Below are 26608 nucleotides of genomic sequence, written 5' to 3' on the forward strand. Positions count from 1 at the left end.
TGGTTGTATGCCTCCAAAAAACAGCCAAGTTTCAGTTTAAATCCACGTCTGTCCTGACTCACGTGTAGCCACGACAGTTAACAGTGTTCAAATATGGACTTTGGTAAAGCTACATATTCTAAAACGTGGATGCTTCACAGGCGTCTTCAACGCGGCAGCACAGAAGATCTATACAAACGGTGAAGTTTCAAGATGAGCGTTCAATTCAGTGTCTCTCCTTCTGTTTCTGAGTTGTGATGCTAACAAAAGGCAAGAAAAGTGTTTCCAAGTCACTGTGATCTTGACCTTTGGAATATAAAATATCACTTCATCATTTTATCCTATTTGACATTTGTGTAAAACTTAATCAGAATTAGTGTATGAATTCTTGGATTTTGACCAAAAACATTTTGTGAGGTCACATGACATTTGAACACCGAAATCTAATAATTTCCTCATTGAGTCCAAGTGAACGTTTGTGCCAAATTTGGGGAAACAAGGCGTTCCTTTATTACCAGTGTCTGAGAGGCTATTTTGAAAGGAAAGCTGGAAAAGGTTGAACTATAGTGAAGCTAAACAAGAGAGGAATATCGTTTTGTCAAACTGACAATGTGCATGCAATATGAAATTATAACAAAATATGCCAGTGAAACATTTGAGTTGAGCGCACCAGGTCTTTTGTTCAAACTAGAGCTGAAACAATAAAGCAATTAAGCCATTTCAATAACTGATTACCTGAGTAATAAATCTCACTGGTGCCAACTTCTCAAATGTGAATATTTGCTTTTCTTTGTCTTCTATGATTTGAAGCTGAATATTCTGGAGTTTTAGACAGTTGGTTGGACAAAAATTTAACCCTCTACAAACCTGAGAAAATTTACGGGTTTTCTTTCAAAAAAATGGGAAGAAAACCATGAGCAATTTAAGAATAAATGACACACAAATTAGCAAGAAAAAAGAAAATGACCTGAAATTTAGCACAAAAAGAGGTTAAAAAGAAAAAGAAGGAAAAGGCCTGAAGAAAGTCTACTAATGTCATGCAATTTTCGGAATATTTCTTGCCAAATTGCTCAGTGTCGTTTTCCCCATATTTTCAAAAGAAATCACACCAAGTTATTTAGATTTTGAAGGTTTTTAAAACCTGCGAATACTTTGTGAATTTGAACTGTGAATATGTCGATCCAGGTTTTGAAGGGTTAAATATGCCAACTTTGGGATATTGCAAAAAAACTTTTTTCCCAAACCTGTTTTGAACCAAATAAAAGACAGATGAATCAACCATTTCAATGCAATCAAGTGCAACATTTGACCCAGATCTTTTGACAGCGAGGACACACACAGATTCAAAGATTAGCGAGGAGCTGTTGCATTTTGTAGAACTTTTCATTTCTCTCCATGGCGTGGCGTACAATCACATTTTTACAGTACATTCTCATCCCCGCTCCTCATCCGTCTCTCTCTCTCTCATTCAGATCTACCCCAGACCCCCTCCCTCCCTCCCTCAATAAATATTACACCATTTTGATTTCTGCGGACGGCCATGCACAGCGTGGCCCACATGCTTCTGTAACCGCCATTTTCATGGAAACAGAGAGAGAGCAAGAAGACGGGGGGAGAACAGAGGAAGGAGAGGAAGAGTGGGGTTGAGTGATGAGAAGAAGATAAACAAAGTGACGATGAGATGCTTTCACATCATCGGAGGCCAGAATCGAGTGGACGGAGAGGACGGGCTGAAAATAAGCGACAAAATAATAAAGATAGAAAATGAATAAAAAGAGAAGACGAGTGAGTCAAATTAATCTTACAAACAAATACACAAAAAAACAATACTGCAAAACAGATTCCCTTTTTCTTCACCTGGGCCTACAAAAATCTGGTTGGTCCTTTTGTTTTTGAAACGTCCGGCCCAGTTGGACAACAAAGTCTGCTGAGATATTTCCGCCTCATCAATCCTGCGGTCAATCCTGAAGCTCAGTGAGCAACCGAACATGAAAGAGAAATCTTGAAGAAAAAAAAAAACAACTCGAGAAACGCTAATATGAAAATGTAACATTTGAAATATTGAGGACTCGTCGTGAACACTCACGCACACATCTGTCAAGTCATAGTCTTCCTTGCTTGTTTTTTTCACTGCCTCTACACACATTCACACACAATTTGTCATTATTATTATTATAATTATCATTATTATATACTACTTTGTTTGAAACATTCAAAAAGTACTAGCATTACTATTGTCTTTTATTGCTGTGACCAGTAATCGTGTAGCTCCTCTTGGTCCGCACCGCAACAGCAAATCAGAGCACAAAATACCCAACGGATGAACTCTTAAAAGAGCAGGACGGGACTTCAGATCAAAAAGTCACCGGTAATAATAAATACTGTAACAGTTCAGTGAGACGCAGGTTGGTGCCCAAACAAACCAACACACTGATTCTGAAATAAGATAAAACCCCAAAAGGACTGCGAGGGAAGTGTGATGGTGTTTGAAGTTCAGATGTATCATTTACATCCTAAAAAATAAAGGTGAGAGTGTCTGGTGTTGAAATATTCGCGGATTGACGGCCTTTAAGAGGGCGTCAACTCGGACATGGAGGTACAAATACCCGGTGGAAAGAGCGAGAGAGGCGTCCTGCTCACTCTCCCCTCTCTTTCTGGGCTTTCGCTCGTCACATCCACACAGCAGATGACATAACCCCCCCCCCTTTTTTTCGCTTCAGCAGGCGTTCACTAGAGGCATCTAATCTAACTGTTCCCAGCATACACATATACAGAGACGCTGCATTGGCTGCGTCAGCCTGTTACATCGGTGGTGTCGCCGTATTGGTCAGGTCAATACTAGCCTGTAAACAAACGACAGTAAACAGGACAGCTGCAGTTTCTCTGGATAAAAACACCAGAATGTTTACATTTCTCAAGCTATTGCAATAAGTCTTTTCATCATCGTGGGTTTATGATCTGCAGTACTTTTCAAACCTTAGGCCACCTTACACTTTGTTACTTTAGCACAGTTCTAATGATCATACATATTTATTTTCAGTAGTCTCTTTATTCCAGCTCATCCTTGAGTCCAAGTGGGAGTTTGTGCTAAACTGGAAGAAATTCCTCCAAGGCGTTCTTGAGATATCACGTTTGCACGAATGTGCCGTACATACAACCCGGAAAACATAAAGCCTCCGACCACGGCTATCAGCTGCACAGAGGCATCACAAGAGTCACTGCAATCGGTTAAGAACAATAAATGTTGTAGTGCTTTTTATCCTGAAAAAACACAGCTCCCTGTTTGCTGTCATTTGTTCACAGGCTTGTATTGACCTGATTAACATGGCGACCCTGCTGACGTACGATCCAGTGGCCAGTGCGGCGTCTATATATACATGTCTACGGTTCCCAGGATGAGGAGGAAGAGCTTCCCAGAATCACTGATCCCTATGAAATGTCAGAGGAAGGTGTGAGGTCTGTGATAGTCATAAAATTGTGAGTTCTGGAAAAATTTAAGTTATCCTGAAACGCGGCTGGCCATTTTGATATGAGTCTTGAGGAGACGATGGTCTGGATCGGCCCACCAGTGGCCTGTTTACACATACACTACATACAGGAGACTTGCAGCTGCAGGTAAATTATTGCTGTGGTCCTGATAGCTTCCGGTCTGAGAGAGAAGTTGTTACTGGTTGAGGCTGAAGGCGAAACGTCGCCATTTCAAGTCAGTCAGGTGAGGAGAGTTGTGGGTAATGTGGTCCCCCTGCGTGTCCCATTCCTGGTTTTTGGAAATGAGGCAACGGGCAAACTGTGTGCCCCGTTTCTACTCTACCGGTCCGCCGGGACAGTCCGAGGGGGGGGTGACGTTAACCAGAAGAGGCAGGGCTCAGGCCTCAGTCAGGGACTCTGTGAGGGGATCGTCGGGGGGATCCTGCTGCACCTCCGGGACCACGATGCCCCGATGAAGCTTTTCTAAAGACTGCTTCATCTGGTGGATAAACACGGATGGGGTGGTGGGGGTGAGGTGAGAGAGGGGGTCGGGTGAGATATACCGGATTACATAATGCAGTGACTATCCAGCACATTATGAGCACAAGCAGTTTGCATGACGCATGAGATTTCTTGCTGACTGGTCCCTGCAGAGGTGCGCTGAAAGCGTTTTGCTTCACAAGAGTAAAATAAACACAAACACACACACACATACACACACGCACACACACCTGGTCGAGGAGCGTGACGGAGGACTGCAGGATCTGCTGCCACTTGCTGAGCTGTGCCTGATGAAACTGCCTCTGAAGCTGCAAGACCTGAGCCCACTCTCCTGCTGTCTGAGGCAGAGGACTGAGGCGAGGAAGACAAGAGGAGAGAAAGAGAGGAAGAAGAAGAAAAAGACAAGAGAAGGAGAGAAAAACAAGAGGAGAGAGAGAGAAGAAAATGGGAGAACGAGGGAAAAGGAGAGGAAGGGGGGGAGCACAGGACAAACGCAGATTCATTAAAATTTCTATATCTGTCAGTTGTGAAATCGTGGTTCTAAAACCTGAAATAACATGTTTTTGGCCTCTGGGGGGCAGCAGACACAAACTGTAAGCTCAACACTCACATATCACTTTTGTTTTAATGATGAATTTCTTAGCTAACAGTTGCCTCTTTGCACATCCAGCCTTTTACGGCGCAAAATCAGCATTCATCATGAATTTTCTCAACATGATGAATGCAAGTTCGTCCGTTTTTTTGATGGTATTTAAAAATCACACGAGATTTCTAAACACCCTCGTATACCATGGTTCTACGATACTACCCATACATGTAAAGTGATAATTCTTTGTGGGTTCAACATTAGTACTGATTTCTTTCACATATCATGTGATCTGTTGTCAGTATTAATCAAATATTAATTAGCTTTTCGTTTACTTACCTAACAGAGGGTAAGAGAGGATTTGTTGCTGTGCAATAACTTAATACTCTGAGGAATATTTCACACTTTAGATCCCACAAGATCTGCTCCATGAGCCTGAGACCTCACGCCAATTAACATCCTAACAGAGAGTCTATATTTGTCTGGAAAACTGTGCGATGTGTTTACCTGTCAGCAACAGAATACGAGTGCCATGTCTCCAGTGTATGGGCCGCTCTTTCCAGAGCGTACAGCTTGTAGAAGAGCAGCATGTTGAGAGCCACGAGCACCACGAGACTGACAGGGACAGAGAGAGAGGACAAGTGTCTAATCTACTGACTGCTATGAAAATAATCCAAACAGTGACAATGCTTCGACAACGAATCACTCAACATTAATAAAACATGAACATTACAAAGCCAATACTGCCAGTGCAAAGTGAGCAGACAAATATCTCTGTGTTTGTCGATTCAGACACAACCTAGAACTTATTCACAACACAATGTGATTTTTTTTTTGCAGGAAAAATCCACCCTGGCACAAATGTCAATGTTGTTGTTAATTTCACACATGTTGCATTCCTCACTCATCCTGTATATTTTATTTCCTTCCTGTTTATTTTTGATCAAATATAATGTCATGATGAGATATGTCCAGTTTAATACCAGAATAGGGACAACTTTCCTTATTTTTAGATTATTGTTTTTGGATTTTGCCTTTGTTATGCATAAGAAAGCTGAAGTGTAAAAGGGGAAAAGAGAGAAATGTCATGCAGCAAAGGGCCCTAGGTTGGAGACAAACCTTAAATTCAGATTAAACGGTAAAACTAGGCAGTGCTGATTATTTATGGCCTAAGACGCATTTAAAAACAGATTTTAGTGCACTGTTGAGCTGCAATAGTGATAGTTTATGAGAGGTAAGTGGGCGCTCTGCACGGTGAAAATGGAGACTGAATAAACAGAGATCAAATGGTAAAACTAAGCAGCGCTAATCAAATATAAACAGGGTCACTACATATTTCAAGGACAGAATTTCAAAACTTTTAAATGACTTTTCAAGGACTCATAATAACATATTTTATTTTCCTGCCCCATTTGCCCAGTGTTTTTAAAACACATCAAATCCCAACTCTATTCAAACATAATTTCAGTGAACTGGCACACACGAAGGAAGAGACGACAAATTTCAAAAGTATTTGCATCTTTCTACTGCAGAGACATCCTCGTTTAATGAAAAGACCGTCCCTCCAGGAGTGAAGTACTTCTTTAATCAAAAGGGTGGATTTTTCCTGTATCATTTACATAGCTCTAAATAATGCAGCCAGTGGTGAAAAATCAAAGCCTCTCATACGAACCTGATACAGATCCTATTCACAAGAAGTATTGCAGAAAAGAAGGGAAAAGAAGAGAAATAGCAAGAAAGGCATTGTGAGGCTGTTAGTTTGCAGAGGAGAGATATCCAACATGTCTGAATGAGGGAGCATTCAGACGTGGATAAAACGAGGACAGCAGAAAGCCAATGTAATCAAAACATATACAATCAAAATCAGGGATTTGATCAAGTAGGAACTCCTTAAATTCTACTGTATTATGTACTGTAATATGACACAGATATATGATCAGTAAAAAAATAAAACATGCTGGAATATGTTAAAGTTAAAACAGCCAGAAAAGAAGCCCAGAATTTAGAAAATCTGCTCATATTCAGGGACTCAACGCCACAAACACACACGAACTTACATGAAGCTGACGATGAGGAGGATGGTGGATATACTGTTGGTTCCTCCTCCACGTGTGCGCTCTCCCAGCTTCATATACTGAGCACCTGAAAAAAATACAAATTAAGACAGACTGATTAGTGATCTGTTATAATTTTGTTTTCAATGTATATTTATAACAGAGATAACACAGATTGTTATGATGTTATTTTCTCTTTTAATCAATTAATTGTTTTGGTCAACAAAACCTCAGAAAACATAGATGCAAAGCTTGTATCAATATCCTGGAGCTTAAAGCGACTTCACTGAATGTCTTACTTTGTCAGCATTTCTAAACCCAAAAATAGAAAACTGATTATCATGTAAAACCAAGGAAAGCAGCAAAACCTCCCATTTGAGAACCTGGAAGACGCACATTTGTTGCATTTTTGATTTGATTTTGACTGAAATATTTTTCAACAAGGACCACATTTTCCAACATTTTTGTGTCTAAGTGAGTAATGTGAACAACAATTTTTAAAATTGGTCTTGCAGTGAAAGAGAGCAATGGAATTTCCAAAACATGCTGCAATTTAACCGTTTGGGGCATTTGTGATCAATGTGTCTCCACTGAAAGTGTTTGTTTTTGCTGCTGACGGACTCTGATTACTATCCTGAGGGTCTGAGAACCTTATGAAAAGACTGCTTCAGAGGTCAAACTTTTTTGTACAATCCTTTTTGTTCAACCAGAAGCAGACCTAAAACTGCTATCCCCAAACCCACCAAACCCCAAAAAACATTAATTTAATCATTGTAAAAGTCACTTTATTCAAAGTCAACCGAAATACAACAAAACTCACTGAAGTCATCTTGGTTCATCTTACTGTTCCAACAAACACAGACTCTGATTGGTTGCAATGAACCCTTAAATCACGCAGTTAGATGTGAAAATATGCTGGCTGTATTCACACATAAATTACTATTTAATTGGTGGGTTTAGCAAAAGTGATTTCAGGGCTATTTATGGTTAAAAAGGAATGACTGTACCGAAACCAAAAAGGTCAGTCTCTGTGTGGATGCTTTCCATAATGTTGTCAGACACTTAGAATAACAATCTGAGTCAGAAGCATAAACAAAAGTAAATGGACAGCTGTTTTATAACTGGGACTTACAAACAGTTGTGTCAGAGTTCGATGTTCGATAAGTTCGATAAATCGATGTTTTTATTTTGCTAATAATGGTCCCTGATGCATTGATAAACCAGTATGTTGACCACTTTTTGAGGTGGCATGCAGGAGAAATTTTCCTCACAGATTCAAGTTAACAGTCTGAATAACTGATACACAAATAGTCATTTTTTGGGTGAAGTATTACTATCAGTGTGCTCAGTTCCCTTGTTTCTATATCTGTAATGTAGCTCCAAACAGAGCCACTAGAGGGCAGCACTGCACAGAAAATAGATTTAGGTTTTTGGTTCGAATGTGGTGACGGGGGTTTAAACTGATCAGCATCTCAACGACTGTATCCTTACTGGTTTCTCTTCTGTCCCTCTCCTCTCCGACTCCTCTGTCCCCTCGGTCCCCAGTGCCAATGCCTCCTCCCTCCCGCTCTCTCTCCTTCTCGCCCTGCCGTCGAGAGCAGGTGCGTTTGCGGCGGCGCAGGGCCGGTGGAGTCTTGGCAGCGTCCGCGCCCACTGCTTCGCCTGTGGTTACCACGGAAACCTCAGTCTGCAGCAGTGTCTCCAGCTTGCACACCTCGCTCTCTGCCCGGGAGGAAAGTAAATAAACGGGGGAATTAAATACCCAGAAAAGTAAGAAGGGGGGGAACAAGCACAGGTTCTCCCTCCAAATTTTCACAACAGGTCCTAAACATGACTGCAAAGCCAGCAAGAAAGTATTAACACTTCAGCCTTAAACATTGTACAAAAAGTACAGAATAACAGTAGTTATTAGTAGTCAAGTAACAGTAGTCAAGTTTAGGTTTGATTGGGTAGTATGGGCCTGAAGCTCATGTGTGACAATGTGAAACCATAAACATGCCGTTAAATAATTTGCTAAAATACATGTAGAAAGTGTACAAATATTTTTTAATTTCAAAACTTTAGTGACTGTATAGAAGACATCTCCCACTTCACAGACAAGTCCACTTTTGGTGTTTGTGCACTGGAGGTTTCAAAATAAAACATCGCACTCAAGTATTATTATACTGCAATTGGCATTTAACTCCAAAATCCTATTCACAGGTAATTGTCTTGAAATTAGATTTACCGTAAGCACAGAAACACTATCCTTGAGAAGATGAACGTAACTAACAGGGTTTATCAGACATTACAAATTTAAATTCAAGGACTTTCAAGTACTTCTTCAAGCACTATTTTTTCATTTTCAAGGACTTTACTCACTTTTATGTATATACTCACATTTTATGCATATAAGTGTTTATTTGATGTAACTAAAGGATGTGATCTGCACAGTGAAGCTTAAGTGAAGTGAAGTAACAATAAGCAGAACACACCCATGAGTGGAAGGGGACTTAAAATACAAATCAAGGTATCGAAAAAACATTTTTTGGTATTGATAATGAAACGCACACAGTGTTATGTGCAAACAATTGCAAACAAGTTTCTGTTAAAATCAAAATACACGTAAACCATGAACCACATTAACAGAGTCTCACTTAGAAATGTAGAAATGACTCAAGTATTATTAATACGGAAACATGACATTAGTAACGATACTCATGCTACAACACACACAGATAGACAATGGGTAGTGTGGTTTTCAAATGAAACTCTACATTTGGCTTTCATGTCAAGTGTGTCCTGCTTACGTTGTTATACTTCCCTTTTGTTTGGTTATTTACAAAAGGGAAATAAGCCTGAATAGGTCAGTTCGGTTTCCACAAGCTGTGTGTATACAGGCGTAAGCTGGAGGAGGCGGACCATGTGACTCACCCATGTGTCTGTAGTATTCCTCAATGCCGCTCCAGGTGTTCTTTTCAATCAATGCTTTCACCAGGCTCCACGGCTGCTTCCTGTAGCAGATGTCTGAGGAAATTCTGCGTAGAGGAAAAGAAAAACAAACATACGCATGATCTCATGGTTTTACAAAGACAAACCTCACACATGTTTCACGAAGGAAGATTCACGCTGCTCCTTATTGTTCTCACATTAAATCAGCACTGTTCTCAGTTATAATGACATCACACATTTCCCATTAATTTCAGCCTACACGTGAAAACAAGCAGGTGTGCAGGCGGCAAAAATATCTTTTGAAATGGATCGATTCCAACTGACAAGTTTTTACGAGAGCTTCATTAATCTGCTAAGATTTCATGTTTCCATTTTCTGAAAATAAGCAATGAGAAAAATGAACAACAAGCCAATCACAGTCCACTAAAAATTATCTGATCAAAAGGACCTGTGTTACGTGCCTGACCTGTTTTAAAAGTTTTCCTCACCACAAACATATACTACTGTGCATTATTAGTAATAATTAACTATAACTTTTGGTTGAATTACAAGTTTGACAGAATATTCCTTATAACTAAAAAAACATTAGAGTCAATATTTAGCCTGTTTGCCTTGATTAGGCAGCACTTTCTTTAGTTTCAGGAACTTGACGCAAATAGGCCTGCATGTATTATTGGTTTGTTTGCAAATAGTTTTTATTTTATCAGAGAATACATACGCCTAAAACTGAAAGAAGTTATTGCATTTAAGTGTTGTGCCAATGAGTACATGCTACCATAATTTTTATGTGTTTTCAAAAATCATTGTCATGTCCTATTGTCTATTGACAGGACTTATTTTTTATTTATTTATTTTAAATATAATTTATGAGCAAAAGTAGCTTACGTTTCAATTTAAAAACGTTATTAATGACGGCATTCCTCATATAGCCTGCCTATCAAATGTTTATAACCTCAATAAACACAAGTAATATTTGACAAATTAATATTCGAGTTTTTCCCATTTGTTCGGGACACTGAAATCTTTCAGGACACCTTTTCTAACGTAAACCCCGGCTTGACCGGTGATGTCTGCAGGACTGAGAAAAGAAAGTTAGATTAAAGTGCCAGGCAGAAACAAGTAGGTGTGTCGTATTAGGACTGACTTTTTTCTAGCATCAGGAAAGCAGCAAGGGACAAAACAAGGGAGAGAAAGCTCTGATGGGATTTACTCACATGAAAGTTTCTGGTCCCCAGGCTGAGAGACTAAACCACTTAACAGTTTGCATCATCTATTTTGCTGCAAACTGTCATATGAACAAGGACCGTATGGATCAGATGAAAGAGATGATGAAACATGATGCTGCTCTCTCTGCTGTTTTTTTGATTGAGTTGGACGCTGACAAGTAGAGTGCACTGAGGTCATCAGTGGAAAACCCTACACCTGGGTTAGTTCATGGGCCAATGTTTGTTGCTCTTTATTGCTCTTTCATTTGCATATATTTTGCAATCAACATTTTCACTTTACACCCCACTGATGCTTCTGGCTTTTACAACATGTGGTGCTGCTGATCTTTATATCAGGTTTAGTAAAAGTCATTGGTTGAAGCTTCCATCTTGACCCTTTATATTCTCGTGGATGGGGCTGTTGTCAACTGTAAATAACTCAACTTTGCAACTTTGAGTCAAAGAGAACGTTTTTTCTATATCTGTGCTAGCGGTTGTTTTAGTCTCGTAAACACAAGCAAAGCACTAGGGCTGTCAATATTGGCCCAAAATGACCTTCAATTATCCCTTCAAAAACTAGAATTGCCGCCAAATGGCAATTGCGAAATGGCATGGTCATTTCACAGGCATCCCTTGCCCTCTGACCTCAAGACATCTGAATTTAAATGGCTTTTGTGGGTACCCATGAGTCTGCTCTCTACAGACATGCCCACTTTATGCTAGTCCCATGTAGTTTTTTGCTGTAATTTGATTCCTAATCACGACAATCTATTAAGAATTGCTTTATCTTGTCAATGTGAAATCCAAAGTGTTTTGTAATGCAAAATCATGAAATTCTAAACATGTGATTAAAAATAAGATTAATCACAAATAACTATAATAATTCTGCAATTAATTGTGATTTTAAAAAATTAATCGTTTGACATCCCTAATAAAAACACATGGCTAAGAATCATTACTATACCTATTTATGTGCATTATGTCCATAAGAAGGGAAATCAATACAACAAGAGACATAACTAAACGTGCCTTTTAAAAGATCTAAATGCCTACACATCACGAAGACTTTGTGTTTGTCACTCCAAGCACCAGAGTGCACTCCTTTACAGACAGGACTGTTTGTAAATTTGGAGCGTTGTTAGAATACACTGGTTAATCACAGCACCACACTCTTGGGACTCCATTGGAGAGGTATTTGATTTGATTTTAAGTGTCTATTAATTCATAACATTCACAAGCAGAATTGTAGATTGCTTCCAACAGTATTTGCATTTAAGTGTAGAGCAAAAACAAAATATTGTTTTCTCTTTCAGTGATCAAATAAATTGGTTTGTAATTGATGTGTTATTTAAATTTTGTCATGTATCGTCATGCAGTGCATTCAGTGCAACATCCTAGGCAAACACTATAACTTGCACAACAGACCGCCACAGTGGTGACTTTTTTTCTCAAATTGAATTTCTGCTTAAAAAACATGTATCAGCCCTACAGACCATATCTAGAAGAAACAATCTGTCATGAAACTGATAAGACCTAAAAAGGAAAGCAACACATTCAACATGAGGGTGATGAGTGTGATTATCACTTTTGGCTTTTCCGTTTTGACTTTTTTTATCGTCAGTGGGTGAGCTCAAAAGAAAACCCCGCCCACAACGAATCCCACCACATAAGACAACAACAAACCTACCTGAGCCGACTCTTGTGCTTGTTGATGGAGGTGAGGCAGTATCTGTGGACAGTGTAAAAGTAGTCCTGGTAAGGGATGCCTGAGGTGATGACCTCCGAGTCCACCACGAAGCACTCGCCCCGGGCGCTGTTCTTATGCAACGTCTGGAAACAGGAAGAAAGTGGGAGTACATGGTTTAATTGCAAACTTATTTGTTTCCTCTATTGCATAACAAAACCATTATCAGACCAAGTTATGGCTTTTTTGACTGATAATTAACGTCAGCACGCTTGTCAGAACTGCTTGTTGCTCTCCCAACATCGTTCCAGTACAACAATTTATGTAATTCTCTGTTTCTGTCTCTTTGTCGTTAGCAAAGCCTGTGGGCCAAAGGGCAAAATAATGAAATTTCTTATTAAAAAAAGCTGATTTTTGACAGGGACTGACCTGCGTCTCCACCACAGGGGCGGTCTTTGGGCCCAGGGGGTTGTTGAGCGCGATGGTGTAGCTAAGCACACGGCTGGTATTCCCACTGCTGCTGTCCTGCTGCCATTCACCGACCGACAGGTCTGAGAGAGAGAGAGAGAGAGTTACAGAGCACAACAAATAGTCCAGAGAGATTATGTAAAAATACAGCAAAAGGACAGGAGAAGTCGAAAATTTCTAAATGGAAAGGAGAGACCGAGTGATCCAGAGGAGCTGGAGGGAGAAAGAGTGAAAAACAGGAGGTTCAATCCACGCTACTTCATGAATTAAAAAAAAAAGAAAGAAAGAAATGCCCCAATTACAGCTGAACAATGTTCCCAAGCCGGCCGAGCTTCCAACTGGGGTACCACCGGCCAAATCAACTCCACGGCGTCACCTCTGTCCTCATTTAAACCTTTACAGAAAAAAAATGTTGTGTATGCAAATGTGACCCTTATTATGGGTCTATGAAATAAAAAAAATGATGTACAGTTACAAAGCAGGGCATGAAAAAACTGTGTGGCAAAGAGGAGAAGAACCAGTGATGGAGGGGGTTAACATAGCGTTAACAGCTAGTGTGGCACCCTCATTAGCGACACAATACAGAGGGCTTCAGCGTGTAGCACAGCTGCTTCACAATATGACGCTGAGTAATGAACAGAAAAGTACTTTTTCAGAGCATTATAATGTTGGTGTTGACCTTTGACCTCTTGGATATTAAACATCAAAACTTCATCATTATATCCTATTTGACATTTGTCTGATATTTTGTCAGAGTTCATGTATGAATTCTTCAGTTATGGATAAAAATGAAGACAATGACCTTTTGACCACTAAAATCAAGTTGACGTTTGCACCAAATTTGAAGAAATTCCCTAACGGTGTTTTTGCGATATCACATTCACGAGAACTGTACAGACAGACAGACTGATGGACAACCCGAAAACATAATGCTCTGGCCACAGCTATCACAGGCATGGCGGCACATTAAAAAGCAACATGAAGAAAATTTTGCAGCCTTTGTATTTTTCCAATTCTACTAGATAACTAAAATTAAGGCAACAACACTGTTCGTATCAAAATCAACAGCAAACAGCAGGTTCTGGTGACAGACACAAAGCATGAAAGAGTGAGTGATTTTTCCAACTACAAGCCTCAATAGTCCGGTAAGCAGCAGCGCAACAACAAACACCAGGCCCTAACCGTCACTGTGTCAACAGGAAAAACCCGCTCTCTTGCACTAAGTGTTATTAAACAAGTTAATACAGGTTCTGTGCTGGTTGCTGAAATGTATTCTGGGCAATGTAGGGAGATCAAATCATTATAAAAGCGAAACACAGTTTCATGGCGTGCGAAAGAGCTCAGAGGGGTCTCTAAAACATCAATGACGCAATAAAAACAAAACACGCCTTAATATTCCATCATTAAAAATCAATGGGAGGAGTGTGACTTTGGAGAAAACTGTGCACAAGCAAATGCAAAGTTCTGACCATCATATTTTTGTATGTGAAGAAAAACTGTCAAATTATAGCAATAATCAGGATTATTTGGGTCAATTTTGAGATTGCAATGCAGACATTTCCTAAAAAAACACAATACACTCCTACAGAAGTAATCCCTCTCAATCATCACTTATAAACCACTAGAAATGTGCGGCAGTGTAATTTTTTGCAGAGACTCTGCCCTCTGCCTGTATCTTCTTATTTTCTTAGTTCGGGACATTTATAGACGTGTACTCCCACAATGCTCAGGTGATGTTAGGGCTTTATAAAAAGGTAGCTATCAGCAAGGTCTCTAGAGGTATCAAACACTTAAATATAATGCGCTTAAAGACCCTCTGAAGATAATTTTAACCAAATTTAAGACTGCTTTTTGGACAAATCATTATTTTCTTATATAAGCATTGAAGCATAAAGGTAATTTCGATATTTGTAGTCCTGTGGGAATTCGGTTAATCTACATTTTGCCAACAGGCAAGTGCAAGTATAAAGTGAAGGCAGCTCACACACTGAAAAGTCTGTCAACAGTTATCAGGGACTGTGACGCATATCATTCATTTCAAAATAACCTCAAATCAAGGCTAAAAGACAATCAAGTGTGTGATCATACTCTTTAACTTGTTTAAAACCTTACATGTGCTTTATTTGTATATTTCGTGTACTGTTGTCCCTGTTTTTACATATTTTATATGTTCTTATGAAGCGTTATCTGTCCTATGTACAGTACTATTTTATGTCTTTCTGTAGTTGTCATTACACCTGCCCTGGGACTACAGCTGAAAATGAGCCAAGCTGGCAAATTGAAATTAAAGACTATTTAATGACTCTCAAGGCCTAGTATTTATGGACTTGAATTCAAGACATTTGAAGACATTTTAAGGACCTGCAGACACCCTGTAACAGTTGTCAAGTTGGTAATACTGAGCACATTGCTATAAAGGGGTGCGCTTGATTTAGTATACAGGGGCATTGTTACCTCGATTATGTTGTTTATATCACTGAAAGCCAAAATCAAAACTGAAAATAATATCTGATTAATGATCAAGCACTAGAGTGTAGGTGTGTGTTTTTTACCCGTAAAGTGTCGCTGCGAAAAGAGGTGCTGGATGAAATGTGTGTCAGCGGAGAAGAGCAGGTCGTGCAGCTTGTCTACACTCATACGGACCGCAGCGTTGACGTGCAGCCGCCCGCTCAGGTCAGCGCAGAACGACTCCACCTCACCTGTAAGTCAAGAGACAGTAACCAAAAATGAATCACTTCCCTTTAGGTTTTATTTTAACTCAATATTTTTAGCATTTAGCACTGTTTAACATTTGTCTCCTTTTTGTTCCGCATTATAGATCCTGTGCAGGTTCCACATCATGAAATGCACCTATAACTAATTTAAAACTTTAAAGCATTTGTGTTGTGAATGTTTTATAATTTATCTTAGTAAGCAAACTTACTGTAGAGTAAGTGAGAGCGATTTTATTGCCAAATGAATTCAGGGGAAACATGGATTGCTGCTGTATATCTTTGCTGAGCAGTTTCTGGTTTAAACATTAACATCTGCTGCTATTACAAGGATCCTAAAGCTTGAGGCAAGTAAGATTTAAGACTTTTAAGATTTTTTCAAACGCTACCTGGAACGAAAGTTAAATACAATTTTACAGTAACAAAAATAGAGGAAAATAACATGAACCAACATAAATTATGTGCAGGGTTTCTTCAGCTTAAGATAATATACTAGATTTAAGACTTTCAAGACCAATTTTACACCAGCAAAAATTAAACAAAAACAAAAATATGAACCAGTATCTATCAGGGTTAAGGATAGAATGCCCAAATGTTTATTGTGACATAAAAACATGACTTTTTTTGAGAGAGAATTGGTGTTTATTGGCAGATTTTCTGGGCGATTTTACGTTTCTCTTTCTGCATGTGGGATTCAACTGCCTTGATTCATCTGTCATACACATATGTTCTATTTCTGTCTTTACATACTAGTTTTATACATTATTTTGTAGCATAAGGCACATTCTTTAAAAAAACATTACACACGTTATAAATATTTTCAACTTATACTAGTGTCGATTGTTTTAATTAGTACTGTATTTCTATTCCATACTTTGTTTTTTTTAATCCTTTGTGCTTGTACTTATTTCTATAATAATATTTCCATAATTCCCTATGTTTAGCATCAGGACGACTGTAAAACAATTTCCCCCTGAAGATCAATAAAGTATTTCCGTTACATTTTTTAGACTTTTGTGAGATTGATTTAAGACATTTTAATGACAATTAAAGGCTCCATTTTTAGGTGAATTAATTCAATGCCTTTTTTAACACTTTCAAAGCATCTGCGGGAACCCTTTATTAAATATTCTTTCTGCACTTAATATCAAAACCTCCAGGCATATCTCATCAATAAACCTGTCCGTTTGGAGGCTATTTAAGGTTAATCATCTGACAATATGCCAATACAATATGCACAAACTTCAAAAGGAATTATTTGATGTAGTTAAAGACAGATCTGACTGCAGAGTAGTATATCACTCCATTAATGCTTGAATAACTTTTCTGCAAATACTGATGGAGGAGGAAGAAGCAAAAGCATTGAAGCAGAAAGAAAAGGAGGCAGGAAAATTATCAGAACTAAGATAACATTTCGCACATTCATAAAGACAAGGTTATAGCCAGATTACAGCTAACATCATTAAGTGAGCACAGTAAATTAAGAGGACACCACAAGAGTGAAGAAGAGAGTTTAAAAATAGAACAACTGCATAAAATCCCACAGGAGTTTATAAGTCCTTAAGATGGATTTAACCTTGGCTGCAAGTTCAGAACAATTGAATTTTGAGTGCTTTTGAGTTCACTCAATTAGCAAAGTAAATTATAATTATTTTTTTAATTCAAAAAAGAAAAAGGGTTGCCATTCAAAATATGTATTCTTTTCTAATCTTCATATATTTTACACTTTACTATCTTTACTGGGTTCTTGTGGTGGTTCGTTCACCCAAACAACACTCACTCTCTTCTTGCGTATCAGAGGAGTTGCTGGGGTCTGTGGGCAGCTCCTCATCGTTGGTGATGTCCAATGAGGAGAGGTTTCCCAGACTGGTGGTTGGCGGGGGCAGCATGTGATTGGCTGACTCGGACAGGCTGTCCCCACCCTCGTCCAGATTCTGATGCAGCGAGGGGGAAAAAACGCACACCACAGGACAGTTAGCAAGAGGTTAGTAGGGAAATCACCCCATTGTCATATGACTTGAGAGGGAAGAGGCCTCGGCTGAGCTGACCTCGTGTCGACACGGTCTCAGCACACACTGCAGCCGTGCAATTAATCTGAAACCGGCACAAAGTCAGCACAGCACTCCATTTATTCAGCTCGGCTTGGCTAGAGCTTGATCTGTCCCTATCAAGATGAAGACTGCAGCAGAAATAACCACAGCAGCTGTTTTTGAGCAGAACCGACTGGACACAGAACCAACTGGAGCAACAGCACATAATTCAACATCCTCACTTGAATTCATCCTGTATTTCTTGTGTTGCATTTTTCATCTTTTTGTATTCATTTTATTCAGTTTTTAACTGATTTTATCTGTGTTTTTCTGTTGATCTAATGCATTATTTCTACCTTATGTAAGCAGTGCTGCTGTGTTTGAAAGGGTGCTATACAGAGAAGACTGCCATGCTCTTAATTATTTACTTCTGTAATCAAGCGTCTGTTTTGTTCAGTACAGTAATTTGAATCCAGTTCATAAAAAAACTATCAGAGGCACAAACAGGACCAGATTTGTTTGAAGGCTTTACTGGGGCTGTCGCGGGGAAGAATTTCCCCTGCCATCATTAAGGGCGGCTCAACAGTGCAATCCGTGCTCCATTTTTACCTCAATTTTTTACTGTTTTTGCAAATAACTTCATTTAACCTGATTTCTGTGTTTTGTAAATAAGCTCTATTGTCGGGCTTTTATTGTGTATATTGTTGCTTTATAAATGACAAAGCAGACTGTTTTAAAACAAATTAAATATTTTTTTGTTGTTAAATGCAGAACACAGAAAGGCAACTGGGTACGATAAAGGGCGCAGCGATTATTCAGCCGAGACAGTTTGGTCATATCTGGTCACTGTGTTACGGAATAAACCTTTCTATTTTTGTGTATCTTTTCTGTATTTCTGTATTTTATATTTTCCCTTTTAAAATTTCTTTATTCTTTGGTAAATGTTACACTGAGCTGCTGCAACAAGTGAATTTCCCCAGTGTATGGTTAAATAAAGGGCATCTTATCTGATCTTATCTTATTTGCAGTAGTTAAACTGTTGGCACAAGGTTGAGTAGTTGCTCTATGAAGGAAAGACTGAAGCATGTAGGGAAAGAGGATGAACCAGTATTTGTATTAATTTCACCTTCATTGTTTTTTTTTCTCAATGTGACGGTTGGTCTTTGAGTAAGGCCTTCTGTCCTGCCTTTCCTCCACTGTGATGAACACCTGGGTAATAAGTGACAGTGATAAGCGGCTTTGGCATTTTACCCAAAGTTGAATATTTTTCAACTCCTGGCAGCCAGAAAAAAAAGGCAAACTTGCTGAATAGTTGCTCAGTTCCTCAATATTCTAGTATCGGACCTTAACTTGTATAGTGCCTTTATAGTATTCTGACCACTCAAAATGCTTTCACACTACTAACTATTAACACACACCTTCACACACTTGTGGCTGAGGCTACCGTGCAAGGTGCCACCTGCTACTCAGTTTTTATACATTAAAATACACAACCACACATCGATGGAACCGCCAAAAGGAGCAATTTGGGTTTGTGACATACCGACTGGAGGAGTCAGGGATCAAACCGCCAATCCAAGCTCTACTACCTGACCCACAGCCGCACCACTCTGCTGGAATTTGTAGCACAGCATAAATATGCAGCTCTCCCAAGAAAAAAAGAAAAAACATGAACATAGCAGTTGTGGCAGTTGCTTGCTGTCCCCTGCAATTGGCTTGTCAAAAGCACGATATTGCAATATGGCAGTTGCAACACTTTACTAAATCCCCAACGGTCATGTCATGTCATGCTAGTTTCAAGAGCCTCTGAATAGTTGACGATGGGGAATAACAGATTAAAGTTGAGTGTTAAAATAAAACTACAGAGAAGCATTAATGTCAGCTCGCAGTGGATATGTTAGCAGGTGTACAAATCTGATTTGTAAATCAAATAAGACACAGCTCATAGCTGGCTACATGCCACTATTTGCTGGCTTTACACAAACACAGAATCTGCCAGATCCATCAGTGATTACACTTCCTATAAATATCTTTTAGGTTTAGATTAATTTTTTCTATAGTGTGTAAAATGTCTAAAATGGAAAATCCATATATTATATGTGCAAAGAAATAGTTTTATCTGTCATGAAGTAACAATGATCATAGCGGCTACATTAGCTGTCTTGTGTCACAACAGTCTTGTTAATTGTGACATCAGCATTTCCCACACATTTATTGCCACAAATTAACACATCTGCCACTAGAAACAGATTTGCTATTTTTGGAGCAAATTTGATCTCTCATTAGGAGCACATTTGTAATATACAGTATTTACTGTTCGGTTATGTTTAGCACCACATTCTGGGAGCACAGAGTTGTGGGCACAGACAGAGCACAGAACATGAAAGTGAACCCAAACACTTCCCCGTGAACGGATCTACAGATCAATTTTCTACCCCACGAGCCAAAAATTCAACTTGTGCTGCATTCACTGACCTGCAAACACCCCAAAATTTAGAACGGGACACAGAATGACACAAAGCAAACAATGGACGTGAATAGTTAACCTACTGCTACGTTTAAATGGAACTTAAATGGAGAGGAGGTTCATATGGACTGTTTGCAATAACACAGTAAACACGACCCCATTTGAATGAAGCACATATGCACACCTGCTGTAGTATGCAGGACTGTGACTACAGGGTCTCTAGTCGTCGCAGTACATCTTATGGTCACATCTACGTGAGGGACAGACCGATAAAACAACGACTCGCCAGCGCGAGGAACTCACGGAGAACTCTGCCTGCACAGTGTTCATGGACATGTGAAAACCTCCAAATTTAGCGAGGGAACACAGAATGATCCAAAGTGACACACACATATTTAACATATTAAAAAAACTCATGTTTTCTGTCTATGTCCCCCCACCACCCATCAACTTCTGCCAAAAATACACTCCAATTCTTTGGGGAACGCTTTAAGTAATAAAAAAATAGATATCTAATGAGATCAGACTATGCAAAAAAATACAGGAAGAGTAGCTCTTGCAAGGTTGCGTGTCTAAGTATTTGTGGATGTCAAGAAGGGCACTCACAAAGGAGGCAGCTGCAGAGGCCGGAGCAGAGGCAGAGGCATTGGTGGGAGCGTTGGTGGGAGCAGTGGATGGTAGCGAGCTGTGGGAGCTGGGCGGGCTGTGTTCGAGGTGGTCAGAGCTCAGTCTGCGTCCAGATGACGAAGGCACCTCTATGGGCAGACAGGAGGCGGAGGAAGGGGGAGAGGAGCCCCCGACGCTGGTAGCTGAGGAAGGGCTGGCTGGACCGCAGGGCACCAGGGGAGGGGGAGAGCTGCCCGTAGAGGGAACCGACACTGAGCTCAGGTCTAGTAGATCTGTAACCGACACTGACTCGTCTCCTGGCCTGGGGGACAGAAGGAGAGGACATGAGAGTGTGTGAGACAGAGACACATTCAGAGAAAGTCTGTGAGAGAAAGACACAGCCAAGTGTTTGTTAAGGAACTTAGGGACAAGGGTCAGAAAACTTAAACTGACCAGGCATTTAATGCAGTTGTTATGCTATATGACATCAGATTGTGATGTGTTACCATGTCTTAAGATATATTAATATAGTCTTTTAGATTTTGGATATAAGTGAGTGTTGTCTTTCCTTGGTTTTAAAGGCTGCATTACAGTTAAGTGATGTCATTTTATGGATTTATCAGACTATTATAGCTATTTTATAGTTTGTTTTTACCTATTTAGTCATTATATCAACATTAATACATTTTTTTAAAAACTCTCATTGTGTAAATATATTGCAAAACCATCAACAGACAACTCTACAATATTGTTGCAATATTGTTAGTGAAGTATTTGGAAAAAAAAAGTGATTTTTAATTTCCTTCATATCAATGTCTGCCCTTGTCTGCATACACAAACAATACACATAAACAAATAACATGCAGTACGCCACATACTGGCATGTTTTTATGCATGAACACTCACAGTAGGCCGTTCATGTGTTCGGCGGTGGGGGAGACATAGTCGTCGTCTTCACTAGTGAGGCCCAGCTCAGTGCCGTAACACTGGTGTACGATGTGCCAGAGCTCTTTTGGGGATAGAGACTGCAAAATAAACACAATATTCTCATTTGAAAGTTAATCAGGGTCAAATTAAAATGGCTGATCATCAATGGGGTGCATTCAAACACTCAGGACAGCTACTTCATTATCAGCCTAACACAGTGAAAAAAATTCTTAAGTAGAGTCCAACCAATATTATCAGCCAGTTTTATCGGCCAATATTGACCTATCACAGATAGAATGGTTTCAGCTTATAAATTATCAGATATGTATGATATGAAAAGTTTATTTCTCATAGAAGATAATGCACGAAAAGAAGATTAGAGTAATTTAGAATCATTAATTCCCAACTAGGTTTACTGTTAAATTTCATTTTAGACAATAAAGCTAATTGTTAAACTAAAATATCCTGCCACCATTAAATATTTTTGTCACAAGTATTTATTAACCATATCTGAGGGATAGCTGCATTGCATAATTGGATAATGACCAATATATCAATATCTGAGCTGTATTGGTATTGTACTGGTCGAATTAATGTCATGCCCTAAACACAGCTAAATACAACCCCTTTTCCCATTGTGCCTTACATAGCGCCCAGAATATGCATTGTTTAACTCTCAAAAGTGGAGTCAGACATACCCCAAATGCACCTGCACCCTGCACTTGACACCATGTGCCATAGATCTTTTAAACAGGGCCCTATGACAGTATGTGTCATCTAAACGTCTGTTACCACTTAGCTTTAACACTACCCTGCTGTGTTTCTGCACCAGCGCTGTGCAAATAAATGTCTCTATTCAAACACAGCAAATAACAGTGATTTAAAGTGTTCTCCAAAGCCTGTGTTTGTGGCCATCTCCTGCTCTTGACACTGTGTTCTATTCTAAGACCTTAACTACTAGTCATGTCACACCAGTGGGGAGGGTGGGAGAGGAGATTGTACCTTTTCCAGCAGTGCGTTTTGCCACAGACGGAAAATCATCATGAAGCTGCGATCCCTTGCTCCGAAAGATGTGAAGAAGTGCTGAGAGGAGGGATTTCAGCCAGACAGGAAGAAAAGGGGGGAGAGGAAGGAAGAAAGAAGGGAGAAAGAAGAAAAATGTGATTTCAATGATGCTTTCTCTCGACTGGGATGTTTGCTTTGTCAACGCCAGAGGAGAGAAAGTTGAGTCAGCTCATTTCATTATGCTTCACTAGCAAAAAAAAGGATAATTTGAAGCAAACAGTCAGTACGTTTACACAAAGTTAAATTATTGTGATGATCCGACTAAAACTGGACTTTAAGAATACACGTTAACATGTTAATCTGACTGAAATCGTACTAAATCGATTTTTTTACGAAGTCAATCAATAACAGTTGAGTGTTCTCTATGTTTGTGAATATTTGCTCCTCTTTAACTTTCACAACAGCTGATGGAGGCAGCGGTAGAGCAGCGGTAGACCCCGTCTTTAAGGGCGGTCTTACGGCAGGTAATGGTAAAGCGGGGAAAATATTATAAACATTGCATAAATTTAAATGTATACTGACTTTTTTGGGTGGCTTAAAACTAATCAGTGAAGGGAGAGTTTGCTCAGCGCCGTTTGATTATATGTACGTGACGCAGCACTTTTCTACCCCGAAGTTATTGTAAATAAATGTTGTTGTTGTGAATGTGATTCAGTCTATATCATGAACTTTATAAATAATATAGGTCTAGCTGAAAGGGGGCATATCTCCACCATCTGTGGCAGAGGGGGACATACTTTCGTATCTGAACAATTCTTAACCTGTGCTCCCCAATGCTCTGTATCAGCAGTTAACTTTAACTGTAGAGGATGGAGATGTGTTAATACGCTACAAATATGTGATTTGGTACAACAGATTACAATCAAAAGTCCTCATTTTGAAAATGGGCCCAAACTACAATATTAATTGTACTCGAGTCTGACCTTCTCGTTGTCAGTGCTGATCTGGATGGCGTTTGGGATGAGCTTGGCAGTCTTCTCCTTGGTCATAGAGGTCACGTCTTTCAGCAGGATAGTGATCTGTACAGAGAAGGAGAAAAGATTTACCATGTGTATGCTTCAGTGTGTATTTCTGCGCGCAATGCTCTTATCTCACCGAGCATATCTATATTGATCTGCAAACAAGTGCATTAAAAGGGCTTTTTATCTGATTGCAGGTGTGACACCAACCAGGTTACAACAGGCGTTTGTTTGACTGTGCGCGTGCAACTGTGTACACAGTGTGTGCATGACTTACAGTGGTTTCCCAGCGGAAGATGTTACTGTAGAAACAGAGCCAGTTCTCCGACAGATAAAGGCGGCCCTGAAGCAGTATGTCCTTCTGCAGCGCACAAGAGTAGTCTGAGGAAAGAAACAGATAAAGAAAAGAGGTCAATTAAAAACAGAGACACCAACTTGAATAAAAACTCTTTTGAACAAATCAAGAAGTTCACTCAAGAATTTTAACCTTCTTGAGTGTGTGGTGTAGGGCTACAGACCAATGAACCCTGCCACTGGTGGGTGACGTGATGCGTCCTCGCCCATTTTGAAACAATAGCGGCCCGCTGGCAAGAAACAATCTCGTCTTGAGGCGAGAAATAGACAGACTCCCGGTTTATATCTGATCAACATTGTGTAGTTTTACCGTTTGATCTCAGTTTTTTCTGTTTGCTCCAGACTCATTTTCACTGTGAAGGAAACAGCATGGCGCCTATGGCAGAGGTCAAAATGAAAATGCGAAGTACAGCCTACAGTTTGAGCAACAGCCCCGAGAGCCAGCAAAATAACGTATGTTGAATTAATTTGGGTCATCCAGCAGAGTCTTGCTGGGGGTGTAGGGGAAAGGAAGGATATCTATTGACTAGTTAGATGGAGGGAAGTTTACCACGGTTCATTTTGATACCAAGCTGGTTGACATTCAGCAAAGTGTATTTTTAAGTTGCTGTGAGCAGTAAATTCACCACTTCTGTGCAGAGGGCAGATGATAACGTTATCTCATAGCCTGATAAGATAAAGCCTGTCTTCCACTGGGCAGCTGCCTCTGTGTCTGCAGCTTCCTGTACACAAGAGCAACTTTTAAAAAAGTGCTCGTTCTGCAGAAAAATCTGGGGACCGGAACGTCCCCAGAATTACACTGCAAACAAAACCTCACAAACAACAAAATAACCTCTCGACGTGGGAATCTCAGTGTGCTGAGGGGTCTCCGACTGATTATTCAAATCTCCAACTTTCAGGGGTGCAGCCCTTGTGTGGTATGTAGCTCGCTCAACATGAGTCCAATACACATACAGTATGACTTTGATACTAAGGTCACACTCACCCACTATAAGTCGCTCTGTGTCAGGAAGTTTCTTAAAGAGTTTACGAAAATCCTCGTTCCGCTGTTTGTATGTGGGACTGAGAACCTGTGGGGGAGGACAGGAAAGAGAAAAGAGAACATTGTATTTGACTTCAGAAAGGGCTGGGCAATTAATTGATATCTATATGAGACTCGTGCTGGCTACCGTTCATATTTGAACCGGTACCAGTACCTATAATTCGGTACCAATACCCAACAGTGTCATTTTTCTGTACTTAGCTTTCTCTGTTAAAAAAGGTAATTTTTGAACAAGCTGCAGGGGTGACATAGTAGAAGTATTGCAATTCTCTTCTTTTCTAATCAAATAATGTCCTCTGTCTTCTGTTTGTCTGTCTGCTTGTGTATCTGTGGTTGACTGCTGGTCTAGCAGTGATGCTAGGCTATTACTAAAACAATACAGACCAAATGCTGAACCTATCATGGCAAATATTGCATCCACGTAATGAGTCCCAAAACCTGGATATTAGCTAGCATTTCAGCACTCCCAGTTCCCTTGTCTGGAAGTCAATGTTTTTGTTTTTAAAGGGTTTTTAGTTAGAAGCCTGAAATAAGGTCTACGGTTAACAGATGGTTATGTGTCTTAAAAAAGGCAGTTGCTAACAAGCAACTTAACAAAACTACAAAATATCATCATGCTGAGCTGCACTGGCGACATTGAATCTTGCGACGATAGTGTAGTTTGTTTATAGCCTAACATTAGCTTTTTTCTTCTGGCAAATGCATTTAGGCCTCAAAAATCCCAACAGTGGTGTTCATTTGTGAAGATTTTCTTGCTGAACAAAATGTGGAACTATATTAAGTGACTGTTTGCCACAGAGCTTAGCTTCTCATTAATCCAAAATCCAATGGAGAAATCCCATGGGTTTTTTTGACAAGGACACCAGGGCAGAGCTATCTTCAACATTGGCCTACAGAAAAACTTCATCCCTGGGGCACTCTTTTGGCACTGCAGCAATAGTTTGGTAACTGGTACCAATGGATTAAACACAAATGAGTACTCTGTAGTACCAACATAATTCAGTCAATACCCTTAAATGTACGGAATGGAGTGCCAAAGCCTATACGAAACTAGATATCGATCTAGATTTTGTATGTCATTACACCTTAAGTGTTGTCTTGGTTTTAAAGGCTGCATTACAGTTAAGTGATGTTATTATCTGTACTTATTAGACTGTTCAGGCTGTTCTATTATTTGCCTTTACCCACTTAGTCATTATATCCACATTACTAATGATTACTTATGAAAAATCTCATTATGTAAATATTTTGTGAAAGCAAAACTAGTAAACCCCACAATATTATCTCAGTATAATAGATGTTAACGTGTGATATTTAATATTTTTCAATATTGCCCAACCCTTATTGCAGAGCGAGCCTGCACAACAGCTGATTCACATGGGTTAAATGTCATTAAGGATTAACAGTGTTTCTTAATGATTAGCATTTTACTGCGTCAACTAGTTCCGCTCACCTGAAACTAAAAAAACAAGACAAACATCAGCTAAATGAAGGGCTGTTAATGTATACTTACATTGTACCAGCTCTGCATTTTCTGTAAAGAAAAGAACAGCATAGTTAGTGGTGAGCAG

At 39.6% G+C, this 26608-nt stretch overlaps 1 protein-coding gene across 4 annotated transcripts in view; it reads right to left on the reverse strand.

Moving 5' to 3' along the window:
* Nucleotides 1-465: 465 nt before the first annotated feature.
* The window catches only part of gramd1a (GRAM domain containing 1A), a 48018-nt gene continuing 21875 nt past the window's right edge, over nt 466-26608 (reverse strand). For all 4 annotated transcript variants that reach the window (XM_088084569.1, XM_088084570.1, XM_042490398.2 and 1 more), the window contains 17 exons: nt 26551-26571; nt 24981-25065; nt 23919-24022; nt 23606-23701; nt 22620-22700; nt 21597-21715; nt 20691-21012; nt 17368-17521; nt 15429-15575; nt 12838-12959; nt 12412-12554; nt 9502-9605; nt 8080-8310; nt 6592-6676; nt 5042-5149; nt 4179-4299; nt 466-3946 (listed from right to left, as the gene is read on the reverse strand). In XM_088084569.1, the coding sequence (XP_087940695.1) occupies nt 3845-3946; nt 4179-4299; nt 5042-5149; nt 6592-6676; nt 8080-8310; nt 9502-9605; nt 12412-12554; nt 12838-12959; nt 15429-15575; nt 17368-17521; nt 20691-21012; nt 21597-21715; nt 22620-22700; nt 23606-23701; nt 23919-24022; nt 24981-25065; nt 26551-26571 (2145 nt within the window). In that variant the 3' untranslated portion in view covers nt 466-3844. The remainder of the gene's footprint in view (nt 3947-4178; nt 4300-5041; nt 5150-6591; nt 6677-8079; nt 8311-9501; nt 9606-12411; nt 12555-12837; nt 12960-15428; nt 15576-17367; nt 17522-20690; nt 21013-21596; nt 21716-22619; nt 22701-23605; nt 23702-23918; nt 24023-24980; nt 25066-26550; nt 26572-26608) is intronic.

The sequence above is a fragment of the Plectropomus leopardus genome, chromosome 11 (assembly GCF_026936395.1).
Source record: "Plectropomus leopardus strain MGB_pleo_1.0 chromosome 11, ASM2693639v1, whole genome shotgun sequence".
Taxonomy (NCBI): domain Eukaryota; kingdom Metazoa; phylum Chordata; class Actinopteri; order Perciformes; family Serranidae; genus Plectropomus; species Plectropomus leopardus.